A 20983-nucleotide genomic window follows, 5' to 3' on the forward strand; every position below is an offset into this window, starting at 1 on the left:
TCATATATATATATGCAGGCGTGGCCCTCAACCTCTAAATCTGTCGCCTCTGAATCCCAATCCATCGGCAAATGTTAAAAAGCCTTGGGTTCAAGTCTATTTTAAACTCTGTGTAAAACAAAGAAACTAGCCGCGCCTTGAGATGGAGTAATCCGATCTGTTGATCTTTGACGTCACGATTATACCCATAATGCACTCGGCGGCCATATTTTAGGGCAACAGATTGAAGCGTGGAAGCGTAAACAAGAGAGGGTTATTTAAGTTACTGCAAGGATATGGTTAATACTTGTGTTGTGTGGGGTTGTAACAACCGGTCAGTGAGTGGAGATGAAAACAGACGCTTTTATGACATTCCTAAAATTGTAAAACATCAAGGAAAGCAGACGGAAGAGTTGTCAGCTGAGAGGAGAACACTTTGGCTGGCGCGGATCAACAGATCAGATTTCAACCCGAGAAACGTCATTTTAAAGTCTGTTCAGATCACTTCGTTTCAGGTAATAGTTTTAATTAGGTTATATATATGTTAAATCAAAAATTGTTTGTCTTATTTTAATATGTTGATGGTGCTAGTACCGTCTGAGCGAGCGCAGCTTCATGCATGCACATATTTTGTAATGGTCATGCTTTGTTCAGGCAGGGATCGAAATTAACTTTTTTCACTACTAGCAAATTTTAGCTAGTGGATTATTTTCCAACTAGCAAAATTGAGCTTTTACTAGCATTTTTCAATCGATTGCTGTTTTACAGGAATTTAAGAAAACAAGCATGTATCTATATCAAAATATAGGGAAAATCTTTTAAAATCTTCTGTAAAGTGCAATAATAAAAATAATATTGAGAATTCTTTCATTTAAAATTTAATGAATATCAGACAACATACAAGTATCATCGGTGCATGGTGAGGGTCATAGGGTACACTTGTGCAGCGAACTCACTGTCCAGAGATCTACCACCTATTTACAACATCATGTGGTTTGAAATATTGAAGACTGTTTGCGCCAATTCACACTATATGTTCAAAACTTTTGGAAATTTCATCTAAAAAATTCTAGTTGAAAAAAAACCCCGCGAACTCTAAGCGTTTGACTATAGACTACAGAAGGACACCGCATGAAGCGGTGACACTAACACTTTCATGTGTTGTTTCATGTAAACACGGACGAGATCAACATGCTTGCTACTTAAATCAGACGTCTCTGAGACGCCCGAAGTATGCATAAAGTAGGCCATCTTCGACATCACTGACTGAGATGACCTTGGCCTTAGCTATTTATTCGATCCACGTTTACTTTTCAATACTTGTATATTCATTCTGTAAAGCGTTTCTACGCACAAGACAAAATTATTGTAAACTTCAAAGTACAGCCAATAAACCGAGGAAATCTGAAAAAAAGATCCGGGTTTTTTCACTCGCAAAAAGTTGCAATCGCTTGTGATTTTTCACTCGCAATTTCAATTTTTAACTCGCATTTAGCGAGTATTTCCCCTTAATTTCGTTGCCTGTCAGGTTCAATTTAAAGACCGGGAGTAACCTATTATATTCTTAATGAAATCTATGTATCATTTAAGTAGATTGATATAGCATTATATTGTAATTCATGTTTCAGGAACAAAGGCTGAACTCTATGACAAGACTATTTAAAACCTGACTGGGCACCCTCTCTTAAGTTAGGACCTGTGGAACAAGATCCATCGATAACTTTATCAACAAAGAAGAGGTACGAGAGAGCCCAAAGCCGTGATACACGAAAATTGGAAAAGACACTGTCAAAACAGGCACTAGATTTCCAGGATGTTGAAAGACTTGAGGATTGTGATGTGAACTATGAACTGTGAACTGTGCAAGTTTAGTTACATTGGACCACTGGAAGCACTGGCACCTAGAGAGGAAGACAAAAGCAATAAGGAAGACCCAGACCTACTCCACAAGATGCGTTGTGAAGTGCAGAGGCAGTAAAACTGCAAAGAGTGACGAAGCAACCGATCCTCCATGATAATTGCACATTGGTATCGTGATAAAGGACAGATATCTTCATTTGAGAACATGAACCTCAAACCCAGGCCTGGTCAAGTTGAAAAAATAGTATTGCATAATATTCTCATTGAAGGAAAATCACATGTCCATTGCCTTGCCAGGGTGAAATGGTTATGCAAAGTAAACGAAACAGTTTGAAATTATTTTGGTAAACCAGTTGAAGTTTGGAAGGCCAATATGTATGGATGTGAAGGACCTGCTAGTTTTAGTCCCATTCAAAGAATAAAATCCAAATTTGTATATGCTTTTGAGAACTTTCAAGGAATTAACACAATCGTTGTTATAACACGTGAAAGATTCTTGTGACTTTGATATGCATGATATGAAGCCGGACACATATGTTGATCTGGATATATACAGACACAATTTGACTACCCAAGTCTGCACATTACAAAAACTTGTGAAGTCGGGCACATGCAGCTGATGTGTGAAGCCGGACACATAGGTCTACATATACATGCATGTACATCCACTATTTGATTACATCAGTCTGCACATTACAAAAACTTGTGAAGTCGGGCACATGCAGCTGATGTGTGAAGCCGGACACATAGGTCTACATATACATGCATGTACATCCACTATTTGATTACATCAGTCTGCACATTATAAAAACTTATGAAGTCGGGCACATGCAGCTGATGTGTGAAGCCGGACACATAGGTCTACATATACATGTATGTACATCCACTATTTGATTACATCAGTCTGCACATTATAAAAACTGGTGAAGTCGGGCACATGCAGCTGATGTGTGAAGCCGGACACATAGGTCTACATATACATGTATGTACATCAACTATTTGATTACATCAGTCTGCTTATTACAAAAACTGGTGAAGTCGGGCACATGCAGCTGATGTGTGAAGTCGGACACATAGGTCTACATATACATGTATGTACATCCACTATTTGATTACATCAGTCTGCACATTACAAAAACTGGTGAAGTCGGGCACATGCAGCTGATGTGTGAAGCCGGACACATAGGTCTACATATACATGCATGTACATCCACTATTTGATTACATCAGTCTGCACATTATAAAAACTTGTGAAGTCGGGCACATGCAGCTGATGTGTGAAGCCGGACACATAGGTCTACATATACATTTATGTACATCCACTATTTGATTACATCAGTCTGCACATTACAAAAACTGGTGAAGTCGGGCACATGCAGCTGATGTGTGAAGCCGGACACATAGGTCTACATATATATGTATGTATGTACACCACTATCTGATTGCATAAGTCTGCATATTACTTGTGAAACCGGACACATAGGTCTACATATATACATGTACATACATACACTCTATGATCATTTTAGTCTGCACATTACAGAAAAATGTTTGCATAGCAAATACAAGGGTGATAATATTCTTGCAATGTATACGTTTTCAATCTAATTTGAAGTGTTTATTTTCCTGATCTTATAGGTATTTATTATGTACAGGAAGCAGTTTTTTAAAATTTATTTTGTAATTAAAAAGTATATTAATTTGAAGGAAAGTGTTGTACATCATGAAATGAATTTGAAAGTGCAAGGAACGAACAATTTATTCATTATATTTCAATTTACAATTGCAAATGGTTTTGCTGTGATAACCAAGGAAAACAATCTTGGGATATACCCTCAGTATGGAAATTAGATCTTCCGATTAAAATATGAGGCCAAAACTGAATGGAGACAATATAATCGAAAACTATGTAAATAAGGAATGTGCTCCATAGGTGATATCCAACCTCGGAAGACAATATAATAATTTACACAAGTTCTAGAACAAAGCCCTTTAAGCGATGAAAAGATTTGCAGCTCCTATGTTGTGTTATCTCGCCTCACTTCAAAATGTGTTTTTGTGGGGCATGGGAGAAAATCTGTTCATTGTTAGCTCTTCTGAGCCAAAGGCTCAAAGAGCTAATGCTATGGCCATTTGTGCGGTGTGCGTAAACTTTTTAGAAAAAGGGCTATAACTCAAGAACCCCTTGGCCAATTTTTTTCAAATTTGTTACAGGGTATCATTGGCCCAAGGGCTTTCATACATACTAAATAGAGGGATGTGACCCTTTAACAAGGGGAGATAATCAGGAAAATACAAACAAAAGTAGTGGTTGCTAAAAAATCTTCTCAAGAACCACTGGGCAGATTATCACCAAACTTACACATAAGGATGAGGATATGTTGTAGATTAAAAAAATTTCAAGGCATTACCCTAGGGCAAAGGGCGTGGTCTCAAGGTCACTTCAAAGTTGACCTAAATTTATAAATTTTTCAAATTCCTTAAATCTTAGATATTTTAGTCATTATAAGGACTAGGATCATCAAATTTTGACAATTGATGCATCTTAGGACCTTGTGTCAAATTGTCTCAAAAGTAGGTCACGATGACCTACTTTTTGAATTTTGCAGGTATTTATTTTAAAATTGATTTTGATGCATATCTTGGACACTTTGAAGCCTATGATCATCAAAACTTGTCAGTTGGTGGATCATGGGACCTTGAAATGCGTCAACTGAAAAATAGGTCACCGTGACCTACTTTCTGAATTTTATGGCTTATCATTTATAGATATATTTTAAGTTATTTCAAATACCGAGAGGTTTAGAATCATCAAATCTTGTAAATTGATGCATCTTGAGGCCTTGAAACATATTTATAAAAAAGTAGGTCACAGTGACCTACTTTTTGAATTTTGCAGATATTCAAATTTCACATTTTCAATTTTAGATGCATATTTTGGGCACTGTAAAACCTAGGATCATCAAACTTTGTCAGTTGATGCGTCTTCAGTCTTCGGTTTGTGTCGACCAAAAAGTAGGTCACCGTGACCTACTTTTGGTATTTGACAGCTAAATTACTATATTTCAGACACTATTTGACCTACAATCATCAAACTTTGTCAGTTGATGCATCTTGAGTCTTCGGAGTGTATCGACCAAAAAGTAGGTCACTGTTACCTACTTTTGGCATTTGACAGTTATATTTATATATTTCAGTCACTAATTGACCTACAATCATCAAACTTTGACAGTTGATGCATCTTGAGTCTATGGAGTGTGTCGACCAAAAAGTAGGTCACCTTGACCTACTTTTGGAATTTGACGGCTATATTTATATATTTCAGATACTATTTGACCTACAGTCATCAAGCTTTGTCAGTTGATGGGTCTTGCATGTTCGAAGGGTTTCGACCAAAAAGTAGGTCAACTTGACCTACTTTTGGAATTGGACACCTATATTTATATATTTCAGATACTATTTGACCTACAGTCATCAAACTTTGTCAGTTGATGGGTCTTGCATGTTCGGAGTTCGCTGACCAAAAAGTAGGTCACCATGACCTACGATTGGAATTTGACAGCTATATTTCAATATTCAGACACTAATTGGCTTAAAATCATCAAACTTTGTCAGTTATTTCTTGAGTTCTCAAAATGTGTAAACCAAAAAGTAGGTCACATTGACCTACTTTTTTGAATTCTTAGGATTTAACTAAAGATTTAGAATACTAAGGGGCTAAGAATAGAAATGGTGGGGTTGTACAATTTATCAGAAGAGCGATTCTAGGCCCTTGGGCCTCTTGTTTTTTGATCTGATGTGTTCAAGTTAAATATATATCTACATATAACATTTAAAATATCCAATCCATATACATTTTTGTTTGTACAAAGTCAATATCTGAAGCACTATGCCTTTTGTTAAAACTAATTTTTAATTTGCTAACAATGGCAGATTAAGAGCCCAACCCCCCTTTTCGCTACATTTTTTTTTAATTTGTTAGAAGTAAAGGAACTTAAAGAATATATTTAATGGGAAGTAAATCGTAAAAGGTCATCTTTAGCCAAATGTTGAAAGTAAAGGAGTTTAAAGGTGATCTTTATAGGTTTAATTTCGCGTAAACTTACTTAAAGATAACCATTGCTTCTTTAATTAAAGTAAAGTTGACGCAAAGGTAACCTTGATTTTTGGTTAACCTTTAGGAGAATTTACTTCCGAAGTAAAGTTTTGTAAAGTTATTTTTTCATGCAGTGGTTCTTGTTGGTGGAAGAGAGAAACCAGATACGATGTACCTGGGAAGAGACCACCAACCTTCCGAAAGTAAACTGAGAAACTTTCTCACATACCGGGCTTCGAACCCGTGCCGACAGAAGTGAGAGGCTGTTATTTTGTAATGCAAGTAAAAAATATATTGGGTGACAACCCCCCCCCCCCTCCAAACTTGACCCCAGCTTGAAAGTTTTGCTATAATAGTAGAAGACACTCACCACCACCAATTAAGAAAATGAAGACATTATGAGGCACTAATAGTAGATGACTCTAACCACCCCTATCCCACCCCCAGCGATGGAAAAAAATGAAGTATATGGGGAATTTATTGAGGCAGTCAAAGTAAAAGATTCTTTTAACCCTTCACCCCCACATTAGGACTTTGAATATCGGATGAAACATCTTGGTTTGTTAGGGTTTTTTGTTTTATTTTATTGCTGTTATCGTTCATCTTTTTTAATTATTATTTTGAATGGCGAGAAATTTTGAAGAATCCAATTTTCCATTTTTTTTCTTCCTGTTGTACACCCCTCCCCCCCAAATGAAAAATGACGATACATGTCTGGTTATTACATGCACATTTTGCTTTTCAACACATGCATGCATACTAATTGTATGGTGTAGAATTGTACCCTTTACCAAGTTTTCCTTCATTTACACAGTGTAAGGAATGGTAAACCAAAATCACAAAACAAAATGCATAAAGACCAAGATAGTTTTAAGCGTAGAAACTTCATTCACGAATACATAAATACATGTATTCAGAAAAATCGCATGCATGCATTGCAGGACTATAGCATATGTGTGTTTTAACGTTTCTGTAACATGCCATAATGATTACTTTCATTTCGTAGATCTGGCGCAATGGATATATTCTGAAAATAGACATACCGCTGTACGTCGAAATTTCGAATTCAAATGTATTCGATAAGATGTTAGTATTCATAAATCAGTAAAATTCGTGTTGAGGTTTTATTTGATATGATACAGTGTCAATCTACTGTGATGCATTAGTAGGATATGCAAAAGGTAAGAGTATAAACATTTTCTAGTATCGATATCTATATGATCACGAAAAAACATTATACAATTTATATCCGGATTCACATGTCGATTTAGATATCAATAAAAACAAAGCTGCATAGTTGGGGGAGGGGGTTCTAATGAGTCTTGTCAAATTAAAGGAAGGAACCCCACATTTGCATTCAAAATGAATTCATTTCTGCTCTGACTAAAAGCATGATTCTAAATCCGGGAACGAATCTTGCATACAAAATAATTAATAGGGGAACACATAAATTCGAGCTCCTTTGGAATTTAATGAAATGCAGGTACATGTTGTATGTACCTTTCTTTCAACACGAATTGATATGTTGTTTCAGGCACGTATACAGGGGGTTGGGGTGGGCAGGGAGGCTGGGCTGGTTTGTTCTCCCCACTTTTTTGAAAAACAAAATCAGTATTTTCTACATGCACAGTTTAAACTGATATATTTTTTTTTAATTTGTAAGGAATTCAATTATAAGCATCAACTCCTGTAAGTTTTTAATATATTGTCAATAACAATTTTTTAAATAGCTGGATTTTTTTAATGCTTGTAAGCTTACCATTATATCAGTGATCAATTTTCTTTCCTTCTGTGAAATGGTATATTGTACATCGAAGTAGGGTAGTCTCTCTCTCTCTCTCTCTCTCTCTCTCTCTCTCTCTCTCTCTCTCCTGTTCAATCGATGAATATGGACACACAGAGACCGTAAATAATTATATGGTTCCCAAAGAAACAATAAAACTATACTTTGGTTTATACATTTCCTTTTATATGTGTCTTTGTGTAACTAACTGTGTATTATGGATTGCAAATCTAATTACCGCATTTTTAAACAGATGTATATTTTCGATCATTATTCCCTTATTTGTATATCCAAATTTGTATATGATCATCGATAAATTTTGAATTGAGCACGCAATATATCCAACCAGATGCTCAGTGTATATGATTAGATTCCCGATCTACAAACTGCAAAACCTCGACCAGACAAGCATTCAATACAAGAAAAATTTTCGACTCTGACATCTCCCCTGATTGAAGACACTCTATTTGGCACGGGTGAAGTGTGTCGCAGTCTGTATAATGGAATGACAACGTGTTGTAAAGTTCTAACGAGATACAAATGGAGTTTATCATTTTGTTTCGTGGATTTATCAGAATAAAGAGAATCTAATATTTTCGGTAAGTGCACATCTCCGATACCTGTTGAATAGACGTCCGTATTTGATACGTTTGTTTTTTTGGGTTTTTTGGCGAATATGCCATGTGCATTACATATTATGCATATGGCATGGACCTGTATTTTGCAAGAATTGATATAAATAACATATTTTATGCTCTTTGCTTATTCCATTCTATCAGTATTTAATTGGCAAATGATTTCTCCGCATTTATTTCATAACAAACTGCAAATACTTGCATGCACTTGCAAGTATGCAAGAAAAGCTTTTTTTGCATTTTTTTTCTCTAAATTATCTAAACTTTCGGAATGTTGCATTGGTAAACAATAAATATTTTGTAATTTTGAGCAAAGAATAATGTTTTAAAATGTGATTTTATTTGTTTCGCATTCCCTATATATTACTATTGGAGATGTGCACTGGTCGAGTCCACCTAGAGAAATCACCCAGGTGTAACAATCATATTTGGGGTATATACGGGTAGAGTAAATTAGGCTACCTGAAAGAAATATGGCGGATAAGATGAGAAAGGTGTACGTATGTATTAATTCATATCAGCTTTAATGGGAAAGAAAGTATTGACTCTGAACACATGCTGGATGCCAAAATTCCTGGTGCGTGTTAAAAACAATTTTTAATACATGCAATGTCTGTAGCATAGGTATTCATATTATCAATATACCAGCTCGAAACAAAAGACACCAAACAAGTATTCAACATCTACTTTGTGGATACATATTTCAAATTAATGTAACTTAATCTAACGGTAAACTACTCATCGCAACTCTTAATGTCAAACGAGATGACTTTAGCTTCTCAATCGTCAACTTCCTATATCTATGTATTCCTTCAAGAGACACTACAGCTCATTTGTAAGTGGGTAATTAAATACGCATTGATGTTATTGTTGTCTTATTACCGTCCACCTTCCTGTTTGATCGTTATTTCAAGAGAATTATACTGGTCCGCGCACTTTGTCGATTGTTTCACTTGAAATATTCAAGTTATTTATGCGATAAACTGTTAGCATTTGGGCAGTCATATTGATATTTTGTAGCGAAGTATGTTTGTTCTCATACTATTATTTTCTCAATTTATCTTGGATATTTCCTCCACAAACATCGTTTTGTTAACACGGTTTATTTCCATCAATATTGAGCAATACATAAGGTCATAATGCGACATCATAGTCAAATACCTATATTACAAATCGCATTTGCCTCTACGAACCACCCAATTTCAGCACCCGACACAATCCGTTCATATTGACTATGAACGGATTATGAACTAGTTTAACGCACGCGACTGAGAAAATGTCATGATTTTAAAATAAAATACAACATGCGTTTCAAAGATCTTGCAAAGTCACACCACGAATTACGATTGTGAACTGGCGTGAATTATCATCCCAATCTTGTGGTCTCCTAGTTCCAAAATACAAGTGCACTGTGCAATGTTGATAAAAGGCAGAGTAAAATGTGACGTCATGTCTATGTTTTGATGTTTGTCACAATACGACTGTGACATACATGTAGATGGAGTCCGTTTTATGCAACATAGTATTTCCTGACTTATACAAGCAATGTAAAAAATGGTGATAGTTTAGCAAATTAATATAAATATAAGAACTGAACAGCACGTTTGAGCTATTCATGGTCAATATGAACGGATTTAGATATGAGGCAAATTCTCTATAAATCGCGCTAGCTTTTAATTTCTACAAGGGAATTTTAAAGAATATTTCAATAATCTTAATTGCATACATTCCCTAAACTAGCCTAAAATCACACGCATAGACACACACACACATAAAAAAGAAAGAAAACACCAAAAAGCTGGGGTTAACTGCCGGGATCAATGCCTGGATAAACACATGATTTTTACACGTACCTTAAATCGGCAGTTACAGACTACATTGTACAAAGTATCTAGTGATGTTTAATTTAGTTCGGTTTTTATTAAGCTCAGCAAAAATAATAACTATCGACAGCAGAAACGGTTGCACGTACAATGTACAATGTATCTGTGTTCAAAGAAATGCGCATTTCTTTTAGGTTGTGGTTTTCCGCACAATGTCATTTGCTAGTTTTTGACGAAAATATCAAATTTAAAATAATACCTGCTATTTCTTTTTTCTAGCAATTTTAAACCACGAAACTACAATGGAATGCAAAAAACCTACAAACATGGATGATATATGGTATTTTAGATCCTTGATTCCCTTTCTACATGCAATTTTGATTTCCGTATCAGTTTTTATGGGTTTCGCTATTTCCTTATGGGTCTTAATGCATAATTAATTATTTTCTGATTGATAATGGAAAAGGACTGTAAACTGGTCCCCCAGTTGATGACTGATTGAAATCTCTTTCTATGTTCATAATATGAAATAATGGATATATTTGGGTATTTCAATTATTTCTAATTGAATACTAAATGGACTTTAATTGAATGGTACCCATAACTTTGACAAATACACATATATCAGCATTATGGAAAAAGAGTCAGGGCTAAAATCACATCGTCCGTATCAAGAACTTACAACGATAATGGAAAAAGGACGGCAAACCTGTTTCCATTCTTATGACTGATTAAAATGTTTTCATTTCTCAATGAAATAAACCGACCGATATCTTTCGAAAAACATAGTGAATGGACTTTAATGAAACAGAACACATAACTTTGACAAATACATATATATCAGTATTATGAGGAGAAAACAGGGCTACAATCACATCATCCGTATTAAATACTTACATTGATGATGCTATCTTACTAATCAATTATAATGGTACAACGCTGTGACAATTTCCGTTTGAGTAGGAAATCAAACACAAATTTGTGAAGCTCCGGAAATTCAAATTAGAAAACAAAATTCATCAATTACAGAATGTCTTCTCGTAAATATGTTGTATTATTTTTTACCGTTTATTCTATGTGTATGCCAGGCAACGATACTTGCAATCAAACGGGGTAATTATGACACTTATATTCAATAAATGGCTGATATTTAAGAATTTATTTCTTAGACATTGTAATTGGTGTGGAATAACATCCTATGCTGAGAATTCTAAATCATCAAGTTGGGCAGTGTCAGGAGTTTTGTTTTTGCTTCAAAACGAATATATAGATATATCCTATTATAGGGGTAAAATCAAATAAATGGTCGTTTCATGTTAATATTGTGCATTTATTGTAATGGACGCAACAATTTTGACGTTGACCATAATTTAGAGACCTGCAGTTTTTGTACATACATATTATGTTAATTTTGATTAAACAGTAACAAAAGTAACATTTTCTCGTCACTTAGACCGAATGGCCAGTGCTGTGAACATTACAGATGGAACAAAACAACAAGAGAATGCACTCGTACGTTCTTTATGCTTTGTTTTAAGTATTGACTAAAACAAAAATAGAAAATTCACTTGAACTATCTATTTTTTTTTATTTAGTCTGCCCTCAAGGGTACACAGGGGAGACGTGCGACGCAAAATGTCCTTATCCAACATATGGAGTTGCTTGTCAGAGTGTCTGCGCCTGCCAGAGAATGTTATGTAACGTTGTGACAGGATGCCCTGTTACTGACGGTAGGTGTTCCCACCTGGTACACTTCATGCATAGCAAACAAAGTAGATTTCCTGTCTTGCAATGTATATATATTCTGTCATCTGTTTTACTTTATTCTTTAATATTTAACTCTGTTTGTATCGGAAAATCAATTCATAAACTTTTGATATTTCATGTATTAGAGATGAAGATAACGAACAGTGATCAATCTCATAACTCCCACAAGCAATACAAAATAGATAGTTGGGCATTCGTGAACCCATGAACACACCAGATATGGGATCAGTTGCCGAAGAGGAGTCAGTATCCCCTGTCGACCGGTCACACCCACCGATCTCTATATCTTGATCAGGTTAACGGAGTTATCCGGTGTCAAGTGAAGTGGCGTAATCCATATCCCCTAAGATGTCTTGATTTCGAAATTTTCATTACCGACGTACTTCGAAGATATATGCATCAAAGGCAGATACGTTGGGAATGTAAATATTCATGATAGAGTTATTGACCAATCGAAGCATCATAAGCCGTTCTGTGCATTCTAAATTTGACTACGGTTCCTCCATTTACGTGATCAAGTTGTATAATATGACTCACGGCGGATATGACCTGTGAACCGAGTGTATCATATCCTCATGATCTAAGTTATGTCCAGAAGTCCGCGTTTGCCTTTGCATTTTTGTAGATTGCAGTTTGTTATCTTCACTTTTTCATAACAGTTTGCGAGCTCAATCTTTAGCATTATGTTTTACAAGGTTGTCAAACGCCTGGCCGCTATGGACAAAAATGTGACCTGACCTGTCCATCTACCTGTCAGGAACAAAGATGTCATATTGTTGATGGGTCCTGTAGTGGTTGTATTGCTGGCTGGGCAGGGGATTTTTGCAACAAAAGTATGACTATATTTTTATGTATATTATTGTTTTCTTTCAATCCCATTCCCTCTGTTGAAATAGATCAGCCAAAGAATATGCAGTCTTTCTTGTCAACAGCTTGTTCATATGGACATTGTTGCATGAATATGGAATGTACATATGAGTTTCTAGGACGTCGCAAGGAAGGAATCATGCCAGTTAGATGGACAGATCAGGTCAAACTATTGTCAATAGTTGCCAATCAACAACTCTAAACACTTTCTTTGAATATTTCGACCAAGTTACCGATGTTTTTTAGTTGTGTTTCGATATTTGAAGATATAGATGAACCCTATAATTATTGGCATATATCTTATACAAATCATTGGAAAATATACGAGTCAATAAATAAATAAATAAATAAATATATATATATATATATATATATATATATATATATATATATATATATATATATATATATATATTGTAAATAAAGAATTCGGTATTTGATACAGTAAATACATCCAATAATAAAAGTCAAGAGACACAAAACTCGAATAACATTTCACTGTTAGCGCTTTCGGCTTTAATGCCTCTTCAGACAGTTATAAAATGAAATATTATTTCATTTTATAACTGTATGAAGAGGCATTAAAGCCGAAAGCGCTAACAGTGAAATGTTATTCGAGTTTTGTGTTTCTTGACTTTTATTATTGGATATATATATATATATATATATATATATATATATATATATATGTCAATACAGGACCGAAAATCCGTCCTCCAGTATAAAGAAAAACATCAGAATGACAGGGCAGGGTGCCATTGGTCACTACGTATCATCCCGCCCTCAAGAACTGGGGGAAAAAACTGCCCATTCTGCATACCAACAAACGAATGGCTGGTGTTTTAAGGAACCACGGATGACATCCTTCAGACGCCCCAAAAACCTGAAGGACATGATAGTAAGGACCAAACCCTTTACCCAATGGAGGTTTCAAAACATGCTCAGACCTCAGATGTCAATTATGCAAATATAGCTCAGACACTGAGGGTTTTAGCAGTCCTGTCACTGGTGGCAGTTATAAAATATTGGGAATTTTTTCCTGCAAAACCAATAACTGCATCTATCTACACTATCTACACTACATTCCGACTGATACCACAGTGACCAGACATGATGAATTCACGCTCTGATTCTTATTCTTTTTTTAGTTAATAACAGAGCCTGCAACATGTAATCCGCTGGAAAAGTGTTAGTGCAGCTTTAGTGCTTATAATTAATCATATTTATGTTTTCTCCATAATGTAATCCTTTCCCATCCTGACGAAGGGCTGGGTTGTCCATATATATATATATATATATATATATATATATATATATATAAGATTACATATTCTTTGAAAAGTATATATCAGTCATTATATACTGATATGTGCAAGATTTCCTATGTTATTATAAAAAGTAAAAATAGATCTGCATGTGGCAGATCCAAGAATATATGAGATGTGTCATTATCTTTGACAAAAAAAAATTGTCGAAGGACTGATCATAAGAATTAAAAAGACCCCAAGTGAAGGTTCACACCTTTAAAAGCTCCAAAATAGCATACTAGACACCGTTTAATCACTGTATCTTCGACTTACTCCTCACCAGCGTCTACTTCGGAATGAAACTTTCTCCTGCAAAACAATCTTATTTATTCAGCATTCCCTATGGCTAGGGTTATATTGTATTGTCAAAAGATAACGTCAGGGTCACATCAGCGCTATTTATAGATAACAATTCACCCCCTGCCCGATCCCAATTGGTTAAAATAGCAGCGTAACACAAAACTACATACGCAAAAGTACCATGTCGTCAGAATTGTAATTCATATTTCTTCATCTATAGGTTTTGAAAACAATGTATGGAAATTTCATTTTGCATCAGTGTGAATCATATCTTAAGAGTGTTCTATTTGTAGTTGCATCTGCTGTGTTCTTATACACCTAGATGTTCCAAGTGTCTACATGATATTCGTCACTGTTTCAAGAAAAATATGTCTAGAAGTGTAAAGATTGATATAATGAAAATGATGTGATCAATCTAAATTCAAATTATCTTAAATGTATGTTCTAAGGTGGCTCGTAACACTAAAATTTTATTCAATGGATCATCTAAATGGGTAGGATCTACGATTTTGGTAAAGATTCGCATGTGACAAAAAAGCAACACTACAAATGATTATAAATAGAAATCACAAAAAGCGTTTTGTAATATTTACATCCATTGCTTGTAGGAGTTAAGAGATTGATCACTGTTCGTTATATTCACCTTTCTTTCATCCACATATCTATTAATTAATTTAATTTCCTGTTATTTGCCTCATTAATTACGCATCGCACGTGTTTCAGAAGATTACTGACATAGCCATTTCTAAATGACTTTGCAATCATTGCCCAAAAACACGCTTTCTTCCGAGAGTTGACTTCACTTTATTTGATATGTTATTTTCGAAAAGGTCTTTGTACCACACAAAACATTCATTTTGATTTATTTATTGTCCAAACATATTTCACATTAAAATGTAAATGAAAAGGTTTGAAACATATATTTTACATTTTGAAAGCAGTAACGTCGTTTTTTAAGTATTTTTTTGAATATTAAAATCGTAGATCCTATTCGTTTAAACATTGGATCCCTGGAAATACGAGAGGTGTGATCAGGTGCCTAGGAGGAGAAAACATCCCCTGTCCACCAGTCAAACCCGCCGTGAGCCCTATGTCTTGATGAGGTAAACGGAATAATCTATAGCCAAAATCAGTGTCCCATGAACGGCATAACAATCAGTATGAAAACATTTGACCCAATTGCAGTTTATATAGGTAAACTAAATTATTATAACGACCATAGAATTTACGAAATGTTGACTTAAAACGAGATTCTTGAAACTCCGGTAACATTATTTTGTCAGCAGCCTGCCTCGCTTTAAAAACTGATCATACACAGAACAAGCTCTTGTGTATCGAATCAATTGAGATATATAAACACCATATACAGGTGATAATAAAATGGTGTTACAGAGATATGGAAGGTTGACGATGGAGAAGCTGATTCCATGAAGCTGAGTTGCTAGTTTGCCGTTAATATCCATTTTCAATCAAATATCTGAGTACAGAAACAGATATGAAAGACTTAGTTGTGTTTTTTATCTCGAGTTCACAGGTATATATCGAATTGACATATGAATGTAAATGATTGTTGTTTATAGATAAAACGTCGCCGATATATCTAGATGTTGAGTTGAAGGCCACAGCAATATATTGTTCTCGTGCTTAGGGTTTTGAATAAAGTCTGCTTCATCAGATTATAAAAACAGGTAAGGTAACAGAGGAACACAATTTGGGCGCATCGGAATTCCAACAAATTGTCCACCAAGGCCTGTTCACCAAATACTACGAAGATATTATCAATGAGGAATTCTAGCACATTTTTTTTATATTTCAGAATCAGAGTACTCGCATTTGTGCATATAATCGGAGTGATGTTTAACAAAACAATTTTTGGTCATGAATATGGCATGGTTTTACCATCAAATTACAGCAAAATATGGAATTTCAAATATAATATTTGCAAACAATAAAACTTTGTTCTATTAATCCAGGAAAAATCACAAAAATATCATACACAGTAAGTGTTACTTTGTGTCACTATTCCGATTGTAAAATCCTACTTTTCACGAGGTGTTTCAACGAGCCATTAAATGATCTTTTGGAGTGGATCATCTTAGTGTGCAGAAACAAAATTGAAAGAATGTTGATTTCCGTGTGGGTAATAAACCAACCGTTCTTTTTATCTTTTTAAGCGTGTAAAGCTGGCTGGTTTGGATCCAACTGTTCAGAGAATTGTAGTGACAACTGTATTGACCAGCTATGTGACAACAGACATGGTAATTGTACACGGGGATGTTTGGCTGGGTGGATGGGGCGCAACTGCACTAGAGGTAGAATATTAGAAATAATTTTAATGATCTTCAAACTTTAACGATTTATCAAAATCCAGATTCATGTGATTTATAATGAATCATATAAGTTATGAGATTGATCGGTAGTTTCACCTTTTCATGAAAGAAAGCATAATGTAATAAACCGGCAGCGCATAAAATTACACACCACAGGATATAAATTCTACTGCTTTTTTAACAGAAAACGCTTTGTCTATTTCATTGAAAATGCATATTTATATACTTTTTATGCAAAGTCAAATTTTGACAAACCGTATCTATCATACATGTAGGGATGAGACGAACTAGGAACCACTGTTAGATTTGTTATACATATGCATTAGGTGGTGTCAAAGATTAATTTTTATCCATGGATGAATAAAGACTTTTCTGCATGAATATTGAACAGACTACTTTGAGATACACATTAATTGTTTTGAGATAGTTTATTGTCAGACAGCAGTCCCTCATTTTGAGATTTGATTGAGAATAACTTGTCTGATACGAGTTATTGACTTGATGCTGTATATTTGTTTCAGAGTGCCCCTTAGGATTATTTGGAGCAAACTGTAAACAATGGTGTAGTCCACACTGTGCATTTAATGACACATGTGACAAAACAAATGGCAGCTGTCCTAGAGGATGTCAATACCCATTTAAGGGTTCAAATTGTGATTTCAGAGGTATTTGTAGCTTCACCCTCATTCTCTCACTATCCGTAATAATGAACAAACAATTAGATAAATATCAGTAACTCGCTCTTTATGCCTATTAGAGCTGTTAACAATACAGAAGTATTCTTTCTTCCTTTCATACGTCCATGAAATGGATACATAAAACATGAAACAACCGAAACATAAAAAACTCCAAGATTATTTTAAATTCATTACACTCCTCTTATATCATTTATTTTTATTATATACCCATCTTTGTATCGTTCTTTGATAATGTGGATTTCACAGCGTGTGGTCCGGTTTTCCGGATCACCACCCTGTGGTTTTCTGATTCCGTATCAGTATCCTCTGAAACTGATAACGTCACAATAACGTCACAATGCCACAACGCAACGTTATTTGTGCAAAATATTGACCGCATCACAAACGAACCTGCGTATACAAAACATAATTTCATGGTATGTCTGTGTTTTTGATAATTTGGATTACATTTATTATCTTATAAATGTGGATTTAAAATGCACAAGGGGGTATATAATGAATTTATGATTACTACAGTAATTTGATACAAAGAGTTGGATCACGTCGAGTTGACAGGCGCAGTCGCGCTTCGCGTCTCGTGTGATCTGATGATCTGCGCCTGTCAACTCCACGTGATCCGACTCTTCGGATGAAGTTACTGTAGTAATAATATATATTTATTATATACCCATCAATGTATCGTTCTTTGATACTGTGGATTTCACAGCGTGTGATCCGGTTTTCCGGATCGTCACACTGTGGTTTTCTGATTCCGTATCAGTATCCTCTGAAACTGATGCCGTCACAATGCATCAACACAACGTTATTTGTGGAAATATTGACCGCGTCACAAAACAAAACTGCGTACACAAAACATAATTTCACTGTATGTCTGTATTTTTGATAATTTGGATTATATTTAGTATCAGATAAATGTGGATTTAAAATGCATAGGGGGTATATAATAAATTTACCATTATTACAGCAACTTGATCCGAAGAGTTGGATCACGTCTCGTTGACAGGCGCGGATCATCAGATCAAACTCGACGCTTCGTGTTTCGTGTGATCTTATGATCCGCGCCTGTCAACTCGACGTTATCCGACTCTTTGGATCAAGTTACTGTAGTAATAATATATATTTATAGTCATGTTACAGAAGGCAGACTCGGTTTCCTCAGACAATGATATCCAATATGCCTACATAGGGGTAATTGTTGTATTGGCTACACTCAACATGTCCTCCTGTGCTGTTTTCATATTTCGAAGGTATTGCCTACATACGTTGAAGTTACATTTTATTAAGTTTCCATATGCACATGATACCGTTTAAGATATCCATTCATAAATTTTGTAGGAGGCGATGCCTGGATGAAGAACAAAAGCCATCCTCAGTTTACATCACTTATCCCACTCAACAAACGATAATGACTGACGATACGAATGTATACCTTGAACTGCATGCAACAACGAACGATGACTCAAACCACAATCGCTCTTCCCTGTCCTCTACCTAAGTCATTGTTTCACAATTTCGCATGGTTAAACGTGGTAGAAATGAGACCAGAACGACCGAATACGAAACATTCAATTAATTACGTTTCCTTGTAGAGGAATATTGGTGAGCAGTTATACAGAACTAGTAATTAAAATACATCTTTCTCTGGAATATCCCAAACCTTCCACTCTGTTTATGTGATGGTATTCAAATCTTGATTTTTTTATTCGGATATTGCATTTGTTTGCTTAGTTGTATATTCTTTGCTCGATAATTTTTCACTAATGTATTCAAGTTACCTTTTGAACATTTACGCAGATTGTGTTATGGGTGCTTTCAGTTTAACTGAGGACACTAAATAATTTCGCATCAGACTTTGATTTCCAGCAGAATAATCAATTCCTCGAAATCCAACGTGTGACGTTACTTTTAAGAAAAGAGAGCAAAGAGTCAAGCGAAATTCGTAAAATGTTTGTTTTCCCAATTGTGCAACCATGACAGGTCACACCATTTAAGCTTCGAACGTCCCAACCACGATGTATATGAAAGGTGAAGATAACGAACAGTGATCAATCTCATAACTTCTATAAGCAATACAAAATAGATGGTTGGGCAAACACAGACACACCAGAGGTGGGATCAGGTGCCTAGGAAGAGTAAGCATCCCCTGTCGATCGGTCACACCCGCCGTGAGCCCTATATGAGCAGTTGTACCTCGTATCAGCATACTACAATGAAACCGTGTGAAGAGTTAATTTCTTGAAAGAAAATAAATGAAACCTGGGCAATAGGAAAATTTGGCAAAGTTGTTATTTTCGATTTGATTATAAAAGACCATTTATCACATACATGTAGTATAGTGTCTTACGACTCGAGTGATGTTCTGACCTGATAAATTCAATGGTATCTGGGTACAATTTCAATCCCGATATACTCTGATAAAGAATCAAGGAGATGTGTGAACCTAAATGAATAGCTGTGTACACTATATTATTTGCATTAAAAGTGTTTGATCACGACGGACATGTTAAATTCATGACCTACAAAACATTACACAATACCGACCTAAGTGTGGCGTAGAATCATTTAATGTTTGTTACAATTTTATAATAATATAAATTTGGCAATTCTAAAACGCTGGCAGCTGACAAACAAATTGACGAGACAGGGGTTTCAATAGAGACGGTTTCTTTTTAAATCAATATTACGCAAATTCTATGGTCGTTTTCTTTTTCAGACAAACAACCTGCCATTAAGACAAAAACTGTCTAATATGTTTCACACCAATTGTTAGGCTGTTCTTTGACAATGGATTGCTTTGTTTTTTCTGATCAGGATATAAAGATTGCGTATGGTAGGTCTGGTCTATCAATAGTCCCTATTGATAGACCAGACCTACCATACGCAATCTTTATATCCTGATCAGAAAAAACTACTTCTTTTTATCTGATCCCATTTCTGATGTTTTCAGTGATTCATACTTGTCCTTCTATATTTATATCCCTGATAGTATTTATTATGACATTGAACACTTCGTTATCATGGCTTTTCCAAAATCCCGGATTGGCAAATACAGACCACTGTACCAGTCATAGCGTAATGTTTTAGGTAAATGCTGTTATCAATTGCATGTTGACAATAAACTACATTACCCTATAGAAAGACATAGACGCATCTAATAAGTCCAATCGCTAGCTTCATGAACGAAGAAATACAATAAACAGTTATCAGTCTCATAAACTATATATAGTATAGCATATCAATGTATACGCATCAGAGTCAAGGTTACCCACGAAAATTCACAGTTCTGTATAGAGAATGTCCTTCATCCCAAGTGACGTCACAATGACCCAGTGTATCAACACAATCGATTATTTTGATCCATCGAGGTAGCATTGCAAATATATTTGGCTCATTCACTATATAGGGATTCCTAAGATTCATACCGATTTTTAGACCGTTCTTCGCACACTGATTTTGACTACAGATAGATATGTTTACCTGATCAGGATATAGGGCTAACGGCGGCCGTGACCGGTCGACAGGGGATGCTTAATCATCC

The 20983-nt window shown here is 35.3% G+C and overlaps 1 protein-coding gene across 1 annotated transcript; it reads left to right on the top strand.

Moving 5' to 3' along the window:
* Positions 1 to 11219: 11219 nt before the first annotated feature.
* LOC130052678 (multiple epidermal growth factor-like domains protein 10) lies at positions 11220 to 20274 on the top strand. Its single transcript, XM_056158361.1, has 8 exons — positions 11220 to 11289; positions 11630 to 11688; positions 11772 to 11906; positions 12639 to 12776; positions 16592 to 16729; positions 17269 to 17412; positions 18572 to 18692; positions 18781 to 20274. The coding sequence occupies exons 1-8, from the start codon at positions 11252 to 11254 to the stop codon at positions 18938 to 18940; spliced, it is 933 nt and encodes a 310-aa protein (XP_056014336.1). The 5' UTR covers positions 11220 to 11251; the 3' UTR covers positions 18941 to 20274.
* The last annotated feature ends 709 nt before the right edge of the window (positions 20275 to 20983 follow it).

This window comes from Ostrea edulis, chromosome 3 (assembly GCF_947568905.1).
Source record: "Ostrea edulis chromosome 3, xbOstEdul1.1, whole genome shotgun sequence".
NCBI classification, from domain to species: domain Eukaryota; kingdom Metazoa; phylum Mollusca; class Bivalvia; order Ostreida; family Ostreidae; genus Ostrea; species Ostrea edulis.